Source organism: Heptranchias perlo, chromosome 2, assembly GCF_035084215.1.
Source record: "Heptranchias perlo isolate sHepPer1 chromosome 2, sHepPer1.hap1, whole genome shotgun sequence".
NCBI lineage: Eukaryota > Metazoa > Chordata > Chondrichthyes > Hexanchiformes > Hexanchidae > Heptranchias > Heptranchias perlo.
Genome location: NC_090326.1, coordinates 130477545 through 130491006, shown reverse-complemented (window position 1 = coordinate 130491006; position 13462 = coordinate 130477545). Strand labels below are relative to the sequence as shown.

General features: G+C 41.4%; 1 protein-coding gene across 2 annotated transcripts in view; it reads left to right on the top strand.

Annotated features, from left to right (window-relative positions):
• Positions 1–13462, top strand: part of LOC137343785 (rho GTPase-activating protein 21-like) — a 224389-nt gene that overhangs the window by 197790 nt on the left and 13137 nt on the right. For both annotated transcript variants that reach the window (XM_068007133.1, XM_068007132.1), the window contains exons 19-22: positions 6311–6384; positions 6481–6570; positions 11384–11509; positions 11619–11660. In XM_068007133.1, coding sequence (XP_067863234.1) covers positions 6311–6384; positions 6481–6570; positions 11384–11509; positions 11619–11660 — 332 coding nt within the window. The remainder of the gene's footprint in view (positions 1–6310; positions 6385–6480; positions 6571–11383; positions 11510–11618; positions 11661–13462) is intronic.

The window sequence follows — 13462 nt, the reverse complement described above, 5'->3', positions numbered from 1 at the left end:
GTGGCTGACTAGTCATGTGCTAGGGTGTATAGTGAGGACATTCAGTATAAAAATAAAAGAATTATAGTGTTTTTGTACAAGACTTTAGTTAGACTGTTCAGCTTTGGTCTCCTCACATTCTGGATGATATCGAGGACCTTGAAAAGGTTCAAAAGAGGACCACTAGAATGATCCCTAGTTTAAAACCCCTTAGTTAAAACAATAGGCTTGGAGAACTAGGTCTTTTTGCTCTATAAAAGCGTGGACTTTGGGAAGATTTAATCAGTATTTAGGATGATGAAGGGACCAGAATGTATTTGAGTGGACAGACTATTTGAACTAGGGAAAATGAGGGGTCACACGTATAACGACAAAAAATGCATTTATATAGCACCTTTAACGTAGTAAAACATCCCAAGCTGCTTCACAGGAGCATTATTGAACAAAATTTGACACCGAGCCACATGAGATATTAGGACAGGTGACCAAAAGCATGGTGAAAGGGGTAGGTTCTAAGCATCTTAAAAGGAGGAGAGAGAGAGATAGATAGAGAGGCGGAGAGGTTCATGGAAGGGTAAATCTAAGGCAAGTCATGGCAGCACAGCTCACACCTGTGATATGCTCCTCCTGCACTATGTGGGAAGTCATGGACACTACCAGTGTCCCTGGCGACCATGTGTGCAGGAAGTGTGTCCAGCTGCAGCTACTGGCAAACCGCATTTCAGAGTGGGAGCTGCGGGTGGATTTGCTGTTGAGCATCCGTGATGCTGAGACTATTGTGGATAGCATGTTCAGTGAGGTGGTCACACTGCAAGTAAAGACTACGCAGGCAGAAAGGAAATGGGTGACCGCCAGACAGAGTAAAAGGACTAGGCAGGTAGAGCAGGAGTCCCCTGGGGCTATCTCCCTCTCAAACAGATATACAGCTTTGGATACTGTTGGGGGAGATGGCTTATCAGGGGAAAGCAGCAAGAGCCAAGTTTGTGGCACCACGGGTGGCTCTGCTGCACAGGAGGGGAGGAAGAAGAGTGGCAGGGCTATAGTGATAGGGGATTCCATTGTAAGGGGAACAGATAGGCGTTTCTATGGCCGCAAATGTGACTCCAGGATGGTATGTTGCCTCCCTGGTGCTAGGGTCAAGGATGTTGCGGAGTGGCTGCAGGACATTCTGGAGGGAGAGGGTGAACAGCCAGTAGTCGTGGTCCATATCTGTACCAACGACATAGGTTTAAAAAAAGGGATGCGGTCCTGCAAGTTGAATTTGAGGAGTTAGGACATAAATTAAAAAGCAGGACTTCAAAGGTACTGTTCTCAGGATTACTACCAGTGCCACGTGCTAGTGAGTATAGGAACAGGAGAATAGACAGGATGAATGCGTGGCTGCAGGGATGGTGTAGGAGGGAGGGATTTAGATTCCTGGGACATGGGACCGGTTCTGGGGAAGGTGGGACCTGTACAAGCGGGACGGGTTACACCCAAGCAGGACAAGGACCAATGTCCTCGCGGGAGTGTTTGCTAGTGCTGTTGGGGAAGGTTAAACTAGAGTGGCAGGGGGGATGGGAACCTGAGAGGGGAGTCAGAAGGGAGTAAAGTTGAGAGCAGCAAGAGAGGGGAAGACCCAGGGGAAATTTACAATACAAATAGTACAAACAGTTGTTCAAGAACAAGTGAAAGGGAAAAGCGTGGAGCAGCAGAAAGAAAGTGTACTTTAGACACAACAGATAAAGTGAAAACTTTTCTACAGCAGTATGTCCTGGAGGCAAATGCACGGAGTATAAGGAATAAATTAGATGAACTACAGGTTCAAATTCAAATTGGAGGGTGTGACATGATAGCTATCACTGAGACATGGCTGCAGGATGGTCAGGATTGGGAACTAAATATACCGGGATATAAGGTCTGCAGGAGAGACAGGGAAAATGGAAGAGGGGGAAGAGTAGCCTTAATGATTAGAGATGAAATCACTTCAATGATAAAGGAGGATATAATGAGAGGTAAGCAGCTGACAGAGACCTTATGGGTTGAATTGAGAAATAGGAAAGGATCTAAGACTATAGTGGGAATTGTGTATAGGAGCCCTGGCAGCAGCTCTGAAGTGCTAGATTGTATAAATATAGAGATTAGACAAGCGTGTAAGAAAGGCATAGTGGTCTTAATGGGGGACTTTAACCTTCACATAGATTGGGAAAAGCAGACTAGCAACTGTCAGAAAGGTAGTGAATTTCTTGAGTGCGTTCGGGATAGTTTTCTACAGCAGTATGTCCTGGAGGCAACAAGGGGGCAAGCCATACTAGATTTAGTAATGAGTAATGAACCAGATTTAGTTAACGGCTTAACTGTATGCGGACATCTATCCAGTAGCGATCATAACATGATCGAGTTCAATGTAGTGTTTGAAAGGGAAAAAAGTGAGTCAGCTGCTAAGATTCTAGACTTGGGTAAGGCCGATTTCAATGGGATGAGACAGAGACTGTCCACAGTAAACTGGGCAAATCTGTTAATTGGTAAAATGACTGATGATCAGTGGGAAATGTTTAAAGAAACATTTAACGTGATACAGAATCGGTTTATACCCCTGAGGGGCAAGAACTTTACTTGCCAAAAAAAACAGCCATGGACAAACTAAAGAGGTAAGGGACAGTATAAGACACAAGGAAAGGGCATACAAAAAGGCAAAAAATGGCGCAGATCCTGGCGAATGGGAAAGATACAAAGATCAACAAAGAGTCACAAAACAGATAGTAAGAGCTACAAAAAGAGAGTATGAAAAGAAACTTGCAAGGGATATCAAAACCAATACGAAGAACTTTAATAGTTACATTAGCAAAAAGAGGGTGGTCAGGAGCAGTGTTGGCCCCTTAAAAACTGAAAGTGGGGATATTGTCATTGACAATGGGGAATTGGCGGACATGTTGAACAATTACTTTGCGTCAGTGTTTACAGTAGAAAAAGAGGATAGCATGCCGGAAATCCCAAGAAAACTAATATTGAATTGGGGACAGGGACTCGATAAAATTAATATAAGTAAAGCAACAGTAACGAAGAAAATAATAGCACTAAAGAGTGACAAATCCCCAGGACCAGATGGTTTCCATCCCAGGGTTTTAAAGGAAGTAGGTGAGCACGTTGTGGATGCCCTAACTATAATCTTTCAAAGTTCTCTAGATTCAGGAACTGTCCCTCTGGATTGGAAAATTGCACGTCACTCCGCTTTTTAAGAAAGAGAGAGGGAAACCAGGGAATTATAGACCAGCTGGCCTAACATGTGTTGTGGAGAAAATGCTGGAGTCTATAATTAAGGATAGGGTGACTGAACACCTTGAGAATTTTCAGTTAATCAGAGAGAGCCAGCATGGATTTGTGAAAGGTAGGTCGTGCCTGACAAACCTGATTGAATTTTTTGAAGAGGTGACCAAAGTAGTGGGATGTCAATGGATGTTATTTATATGGACTTCCAGAAGGCATTTGATAAGATCCCACATAAGAGACTGTTAGCTAAGATAGAAGCCCATGGAATCGAGGGAAAAGTACGGACTTGGTTAGGAAGTTGGCTGAGCGAAAGGTGACAGAGAGTAGGGATAATGGGTAGGTACTCACATTGGCAGGATGTGACTAGTGGAGTCCCGCAGGGATCTGTCTTGGGGCCTCAATTATTCACAATATTTATTAACGATTTGGATGAAGGCATAGAAAGTCTCATATCTAAGTTTGCCGATGACACAAAGATTGGTGGCGTTATAAGCAGTGTAGATGAAAACATAAAATTACAAAACGATATTGATAGATTAGGTGAATGGGCAAAACTGTGGCAAATGGAATTCAATGTAGACAAATGTGAGGTCATCCACTTTGGATCAAAATAGGATAGAACAGGGTACTTTCTAAATGGCAAAAAGTTAAAAACTGGATGTCCAAAGGGACTTAGTGGTTCAGGTACATAGATCATTGAAGTATCATGAACAGGTGCAGAAAATAATCAATAAGGCTAATGGAACGCTGGCCTTTATATCTGGAGGACTGGAGTACAAGGGGGCAGAAGTTATGCTGCAGCTATACAAAACCCTGGTTAGCCCGCACCTGGAGTACTGTGAGCAGTTCTGGGCACCGCACCTTCGGAAGGACATATTGGCTTTGGAGGGAGTGCAGCTAGGTTTACTGGAATGATACCCGGACTTCAAGGGTTAAGTTACGAGGAGAGATTACACAAATTGGGGTTGTATTCTCTGGAGTTTCGAAGGTTATGGGGTGATCTGATCGAAGTTTGAGATATTAAGGGGAACAGATAGGGTGGATAGAGAGAAACTATTTCCGCTGGTTGGGGATTCTAGGAGTAGGGGGCACAGTCTAAAAATTAGAGCCAGACCTTTCAGGAGCGAGATTAGAAAACATTTCTACACAAAAGGGTGGTAGAAGTTTGGAACTCTCTTCCGCAAATGGCAATTGATACTAGCTCAATTGCTAAATTTAAATCTGAGATAGATAGCTTTTTGGCAATCAAAGGTATTAAGGGATATGGGCCAAAGGCGGGTATATGGAGTTAGATCACAGATCAGCCATGATCTTATCAAATGGCGGAGCAGGCACGAGGGGCTGAATGGCCTACTCTTGTTCCTATGTTCCTAATCCCAGAGCTTAGGGTGTAGGCAGCTGAAGGCACGGCCGCCAATGTTGGAGCGATTAAAATCGGGGATGCGCAAGAGATCTTGGCGGGTTGTCGGGCTGGAGGAGGTTACAGAGATAGGGAGGGGCGAGGCCATGGAGGGATTTGAAAACAAGGATGAGAATTTTAAAATCACGCATTCCTGGTCCAGGAGCCAATGTAGGTCAGCGAGCACTGGGGTGATGGGAGAATGGAACTTAGTGTGAGTTAGGGTACGGGTAGCAGAGTTTTGGATGAGCTCAAGTTTATGGACGGTGGAAAATGGGAGGCCAGCCAAGAGAGAATTGGAATAGTCGAGTCTGGAGGTAACAAAGGCATGGATGCAAGCATATGCAAGGTTCGATGTCAGGAGGTTTTACTTTGTGCAAAGGGTTGTTGACACTTGGAACATGTTACCGGCTCATGTAGTGAGTGCAGATTCGCTGCAACAGTTTAAAATGGAGCTCGTCAAGTTCCATGCTGTGGCTAATATCACTGCATATGAAAGGTAGGTTGGATGTTGGGTATGTCCCTCACTGTGATCTCCTGAAACTCATCTTGATCACTTTCAGGGGCTGGAGAGGAATTTCCCAGATTATTTTTCCCTGAATTGGCCTAGGGTTTGTTTTAATCTCTCTTTTTAACCTCTCCTAGAAGATTACATGATTACAAGTGGGAGGGTAAACTGGGAGTCATGATGCTTAGTTGCATCATGACTGTTTGTTTGATAGATGAATCAGTCTTTTCCTGTCTGAGTTTTCGTATGTTCATTATGTATATGTTTCCTGTTTCATTGTGCTTTAACGTAGGTTTATCTACAATTTTAAAATGTAAACAGCCCACTATCTGGTTCTAGTGGAATAGTTGCCTTCCTATTCATTGTACTCAAGGTTAAAAACAATGGTATTTGCATTGTAGACTTTGTATTACAAGTTAGTTTGGGAAATAGACTTTTTTTTGTAGTTCAGCTACAGAAAACTCTAGTACGATCATTTTTACAAAGTATGCCGTTCGGTTCATGTAAGACTCACACTCTGAAGCAGACAATGCAGCACTTTTAGTGAAGGATACTTCAAGTACTCTTTCAGCTTTCAGAATCCAATTAATTTGTTGACCTGTCCGTTTGAATAACTGATTTGAATTTATTGCTTGCTCAAGAAAATTGGGTGGGGTTGTTCGTGTTATTTCAACTGTGGGAGTTAGTTCAAATCTGGTCCGAGTGTTATGGGTCTTCCCCCACCAACTTATAACAGTCATGATGTGGAGATGCCGATGATGGACTGGGGTTGACAATTGTAAACAATTTTACAACACCAAGTTATAGTCCAGCAATTTTATTTTAAATTCACAAGCTTTCGGAGGCTGCCTCCTTCCTCAGGTGAACGATGTGGAAGGATCGTTCACCTGAGGAAGGAGGTAGCCTCCGAAAGCTTGTGAATTTAAAATAAAATTGCTGGACTATAACTTGGTGTTGTAAAATTGTTTACAACTTATAACAGGTCCATGTTGAATATGTTTGGGTAACCTTGATCAGTTCATATTGACTATACCTATGATATTATAGTCTGCTGATTTAAAAATTGTAGAATTCTCTAAAGAATGCCTATTCAGGGAAATATTGTCTTCAACATTATATTACCAACTTCACTCTATTTCTAATTGACATCCTAAAACAATTTATTTGTGTTACAGACAAATATGCTGATTTCATAGACGCCAACAGAAAAGAGGATTCAGTGGATAGACTCAGGACCTTAAAAAAATTGGTAATCCTCATCTGTGACTGGCAAAAATTTACATATGCTTGATATTAAACCTGTTGTCTGTATAGTAATATTGCTTTGATGCTAAAACTGTTTCAGATCCGAGATTTGCCAGATCATCACTATGAAACGTTAAAATTTCTCTCGGCACATCTGAAAACAGTAGCAGAAAACTCTGAAAAAAATAAGGTATCTGTTCAAATTGCATCAATATTTTGAATCAGTATGTTTTTAAAAAATGTAAATGAAAATTAGGAATACCTTGGGTTTCTCAATTTGCCTCAGTAGGTTGAGATTTTGACTTGCAGTAGTGCTGGTCACTTTGACTTCCTGCTGGTGTTCAGAATTCATTTTTAAAATCTAGAATGATGTCCAACGATATTAATTTGCTTATTAGTTATGGAGCACTCAGCTTTGCTAATGTCACAGAATATTATATCCAGATATGTCATTGTAATTCTCAGCCACTGCCTCAGCTCATCTGCTGCTGAAACCCTCATCCATGCCTTTGTTACCTCTAGACTTCATGACTATTCCAATGCTCTCCTGGCCGGTCTTCCACCTTCTACCGTCCATAAACGTGAACTCATCCAAACCTCTGCTGCCTGTATCCTAACATTGGCGGCCATGCCTTCAGCTGCCTAGGCCCTAAGCTCTGGAATTCCCTCCCTAAACTACTCTGCTTCTCTACCTCTCTCTCCTTTTAAGATGTTCCTTAAAACCTACCTCTTTGACCAAGCTTTTGGTCACCTGTCCTAATATCTCCTTATGTGGCTCAGTGTCACATTTTGTTTGATAACACCCCCAAGGAGCGCCTTGAGACATTTTACTACATTAAAGGCATGATATAAATGCAAGTTGTTGTTGTAATTCCTGTTCCTAATGAAATTATATTTGAAAACTATGTGTGCCCTGTGACAGTTAACAATTCTGAAACAAACAAAATGAAAGAGAGTAGAGTAATAGTCAAAAATTATGCTTTAGGCCCTACAGGTAAAACTAAAAGATTTAAAGTAATTAGATCAGGAGAGAAATAAGAAATGTGTGAGGAAAACAACATTCGAGCAGAAGGACAAATTACGGTGTGTGACCCAACTAAGCATTCTTTATACAAGCGCATGGAGTATAAGAAACAAATTGAATTAATTGCAGGTGCAAATTCAACTTAGAGGGTATGACATGGTAGCCATTACTGAGACATGGCTGCAAGACAGTCAGGACTGGGAACTGAATTTACAAGTTATAAGGTCTACAGGAAGGATAGGGAATAAAAACAGAAAAACAACATTTTCTGTTTTATTTCAGATTTCGGACATGATGGGCCGAGCGGCCTCCTTCTGTGCCGTAACTTTCTTTGATTTTATGATTTCCAGCATCCGCAGTGTTTTGCTTTTCAGGAAGGATAGGGAAACTGGTAGAGGGGGAGGAGTGATTATGGGTGAAATTACTTCAATGAAAAGAGAGGATATAACGAGAGATAAGCAAGCAGTGGAGACTCTATGGGTAGAATTATGAAGTAGAAAAGGACGTAAGACTATAGTGAGAGTTCTGTATAGGCCCTCTGGTAGTAGCTGTGAAGTGGCAGAATGCATAAATGAAGAGATTAGACAAGCATGTAGCATCGGCAGAGTGGTTTTAATGGGGGATTTTAACTTTCATATAGATTGGGATAAGCAGATGAGCCCATGTCAGAAAGATAACATTTTTTGTGTTCAGGGCAGCTTTCTGCAACAATATGTTCTAGAACCAACAAGGGCACAGGCCACATTAGATTTAATAATGAATAATGAACCAGATTTAATTAACAGCCTACGGTTGTGTGAGCCTTTATCTAATAGTGATCATAATATGATCGAGTTCAACGTTGTGTTTGAAAGGGAGAACCCCGTAACAGCTACTAAGATTCTAAATTTAGGTACGGCCGACTTCAACGGGATGAGACAGAAACCGTCCACCATAAACTGGGCAAATATGTTAATGGGTAAAACGACAGATGATCTGTTTAAAAAAAAACAGCCATGGATGACAAAAGAGGTAAGGGACAACATAAAATTAAAAGAGAAAGCATACAAAAATGCAAAAAATAGCGCAGAATGGAGCACAGATCCTGGCGACTGGGAGAGATACAAAGAACAGCAACGGGTGACAAAATGGATAGTAAGAAGGGAGTATGAAAAGAAACTTGCAAGGGATATCAAATTCAACACAAAAAAATTTTACAATTATATTAGGGAAAAGAGGGTGGTTAAGAGCAATGTGAGCCCCTTAAAAACTAATAATGGTGATATTGTAAATGAAAATGAGGAAATGGCGAACATGTTAAATAATTACTTTGCGCCAGTATTTACATTACAGGAAGAGGATAGCATGCCGGACACCCCAAGGAAACTAATTTTGAATCAGGGATGGGGACTCACCATAATTAACATAAGCAAATTAACAATAATGAAGAAAATATTGGCACTAAAGAGTGACATTTCCCCAGGACCAGATGGTTTCCATCCCAGGGTTGTAAAGGAAGTCGGTGAGAACAATGCAGATGCCCTAACTATAATCTTCCAAAGTTCTCTCAATTCAGGAACCATTCCTGAGCCAGCACGGATTTGTAAAGGGTAGGTCATGCCTGATGAACCTGATTGAGATTTTTGAAGGGGTGACTAAAGAAATGGACAGGGGAATATCTGTGGATGTTGTTTATATGGACTTCCAGAAGGCATTTGATAAGGTCCCTCATAAGAGATTGTTAGCTGAATTTGAAGCTCATGGAATTGAGGGCAAATTATTAACCTGGTTAGGAAATTGACTGAGTGGCAGGAGACAGGGAGTAGGGATAATGGGCAGGTACACAAATTGGCAGGATGTGACTCGTGATAGCTGTGTTTGGGGCCTCAACCATTTATTAACAACTCACTACAGCCTTGGTCCAAAGATGGACAAAAGAGCTGAATTCCAGAGGTGAGGTGAGAGTAACTGCCCTTGACATCAAGGCAGCATTTGACCGAGTATGGCACCAAGGCACCCTAGTAAAATTGAAGTCAATGGGAATCGGGGAAAACTCTCCAGTTTGAGTCATACCTAGCACAAAGGAAGATGGTAGTGGTTGTTGGAGGCCAATCATCTCAGCCCCAGGACATTGCTGCAGGAGTTCCTTAGGGCAGTGTCCTAAGCCCAACCATCTTCAGCTGCTTCATCAATGACCTTCCCTCCATCATAAGGTCAGAAATGGTGATGTTCGTTGATGATTGCACAGTATTCAGTTCCGTTCCATTCGCAACTCCTCAGATAATGAAGCAATCCGTGTCCGCATGCAGTAAGACCTGGACAACATCCAGGATTGAGCTGATAAGTGACAAGTAACATTCGCGCCAGGCAATGACCATCTCCAACAAGAGAGAATCTAACCACCTCCCCTTGATGTACAGCGGCATTACCATTGCCGAATCCCCCACCATCAACATCCTGGGGGTCACCATTGACCAGAAACTTAACTAGACCAGCCACATAAATACTGTGGCTACAAGAGCAGGTCAGAGGCTGGGCATTCTGTGGCGAGTGACTCATCCTGACTCCCCAAAGCCTTTTCCACCATCTACAAGGCACAAGTCAGGAGTGTGATGGAATACTCTCCCCTTGCCTGGATGAGTGCAGCTCCAACAACACTCAAGCAGCTCGACACCATCCAGGACAAAGCAGCCCGCTTGATTGGCACCCCATCCACCACCCTAAAAATTCACTCCCTTCACCACCGGCGCACAGTGGCTGCACTGTGTACCATCCACAGGATGCACTGCAGCAACTCGCCAAGGCTTCTTCAACAGCACCTCCCAAACCCACGATCTCTACCACCTAGAAGGACAAAAGCAGCAGGCACACGGGAACAACATCACCTGCACGTTCCCCTTCAAGTCACATACCATCCTGACTTGGAAATATATTGCTGTTCCTTCATCGTCGCTGGGTCAAAATCCTGGAACTCCCTATCTAATAGCACTGTGGGTGAACCTTCACCACACGGACTGCAGCAGTTCAAGAAGGTGGCTCACCACCACCTTCTCAAGGGCAATTAGGGATGGGCAATAAATGCTGGCCTTGCCAGCGACGCCCACATCCCATGAATGAATTTTAAAAAATGACGGGACAGAGCGCCATATATCCAAGTTTGCCGAAGACATAAAGATAGGTAGCATTGTAAGCAGTGTCAATGGAAGCATAAAATTAAAGAGAGAAATTAATAGATTAAGTGAATGGGCAAAAGTGTGGCAAATGGATTTCAGTGTAGGCAAGTGTGAGATCATCCACTTTGGATCTAAAAAGGATAAATCAGAGTACTTTCTCAATGGTGAAAAGCTCGAATCAGTGGAGGTCCAAAGAGATTTAGGGGTCCATGTACACAGATCATTAAAATGTTATGGACAGGTACAGAAAATAATCAAAAAGGTTAATGGAATGCTGGCCTTTATATCGAGAGGACTAGAATACAAGGGGGTAGAAGTTACGCTACAGCTATACAAATCTCTGGTTAGACTGCACCTGGAGTACTGTGTTCAGTTCTGGACATTACACCTTAGGAAGAATATATTGGCCTTGGAGGGAGTGCAGCATAGATTTACCAGAATGATACCTGGACTCAAAGGATTAAATTACGAGGAGAGATTACACAAACTAGGGTTATACTTCTACGCAGAAAGGGTGGTAGAAGTTTGGAACTCTCCTCTGCAAACAGCAGTTGATGCTAGCTCAATTGTTAATTTTGAATCTGAGATTGATAGATTTTTGTTAACCAAATGTATTCATGAATATGGGTCCATGCCAGATATATGGAGTTAGGTCACGGATCAGCCATGATCTCATTGAATGACTGAACAGGCTCGAGGGGCTAAATGACCTACTCCTGTTCCAGCATCCATTATTAATGTATGTAGTTGGGGCTGATATGATATTGCAGTGTAATGTTTTCAAATAGTTTGGTATTTTAAAAGATGTAAAACTGTTGTGCCCTCAGATGGAGCCCAGAAATCTGGCAATTGTATTTGGTCCAACCCTCGTCAGAACATCGGAAGACAACATGATGCACATGGTTACTCACATGCCAGATCAATACAAAATAGTGGAAACGCTCATACAACATGTATGTTTCTTTTATTTGTTTTGCTGCATATTAGAAGTAGCCATTTGCTAGAGGTTGTTTGAATCAGCAACTATGTTATAACAAAGATCGATTTGCTTATGTTTTTCAGTATGACTGGTTTTTCACTGAAGAAGGTGATGAAAATGCAACCGTAAGTAGTAATAATTTCAAGGCATACTTAGAGATGTGCAACAGACCAAACTGGAACTGATGTCAATCTCACTCAGTATCCTTGCCTATAATAATGTTGATGGTTTTAGTAACCCTTTTCCAGGTGATTTCTTTTTGGATTAATTGTTTTTATAAACTTATTAAGTATATCATAGTTTTTAACTTAGCACACTCAAATGTTATAACAAATTCTTATGAAAGAAAGCTATTAAAACTGAATTTTAATCAATACAATGCACCCACACTGCCTGCATTTACAAGTTTAAAATATTTTGCTACTGAAATTTGCTGGTTTGATATTTTAAATAAATGAAGTCTAAAAGTAAAATGTTTGATGAAAATACAATGGTGAATGCTGCTGTTTGTAAAGATAATGGCACTTAAAAAGTGAAGTTGTGCTAGAAAATGTAAAGAAGCAACTGTGCAGCATTCATCTGTTGCTGTTCTTAGTCTACAAAGTTTGGGAGGGTACTTTATTCCAGAAAGCTCTTGCTATTCAGCTACCTGTACCTTAACTGCAAATTCATACAAGAACATTGATTTTGTGTAATAAAAAGGGATGAGGAAAATTTGATTAACTCTTGATAAATACATTATTTATATTTTACCTAGAAAAACTAGTATTTTTCTTCGTAAATATATAATAAATTATGTGATTCAAGAGGCTACTAAAAACCTGTTTGTTCTACTCTACGTGTTCTCAGCTGAAATCCAAATGACCTACTCTTGCTGCATCTTTTAAAGCCATGCTTTGGTCTTTCTCCTGCCATCGGTATTAATTATAAATGTGTGGTGCTTCACTGTGAGAGAAAAGTAAGCTTTTTTAAACAGACTGTCGTTATTTTGGAAGAATCTGATCCTTGCCTTGCAAGTTCTGGAGAGTTCTTAGTTTTTTGTGACTGATTCTGCATTTAAATTCTGAATTAGGTATAGAAAACCTCTCCCAAATTTGGAGGAAGGGGATTTCCTACTGGACCCTGTGAATTCTACCAATTTTATTTCAGAAAATTACTTATGAACAGCCTCCTGTGATTCATAAATGTTATTGAAGCCAAAATAGACAATTCAAAATCTGGCGGCTAAAGCGGATAAAAACAAAATAAAACTTTGCTGTCCAAGTGCCTCAATCCTTAATATAAAGGCAAAATCAGTAGCAGCTTTTTAAGGAGTGCATTCCTGGTGCTACTTATGGCCCCCTATCAAACATTGGGTTTAGAGAGAAGGGCAAACATGCTTCTAAAACAAACCCCATCTAATTATCAACATCAACATCTGTACCTGAAAAAAGGGTCTATAATTATACTCTGTTAGCCACTATCTTAAAAGTTACAATTGTATAAGTGCTGGGCATTCAGCACAACACCTTGGTGCCAGCAAATAATCACAAATGTCATGTTAAGTCTGACATTCTTCCCCACCCAAGAAAAAACTAGGGAAACAATCAGTGAGCACTTGTGAGGTAACTGAATACCGCATCACCCCATCCCTCTTGTAGCACATCACCCCTTCCCTCTTAAGGGAGTTGATAGCTGTTGTCTGGCTTCCAAGAGGCTACTGGTGTAGGCAGCGCTGAGTACTCGGATGCATCATTGTCAGCTTGGAAACTGTCCAGAATCTTACAGAATAGTTGAGATCTTGTAAATTGTTTGCTGAGCAAGCATGATTGCTTCTGGTGTTAGGGAGGGAGGAGGCTCGTGTGGAGCATAAACACCAGTGTGGACCTACTGAACCAAATGGCCTGTTTGTGTGCTGTACATTCTATGTAGAACCAGTCCTTCAAGC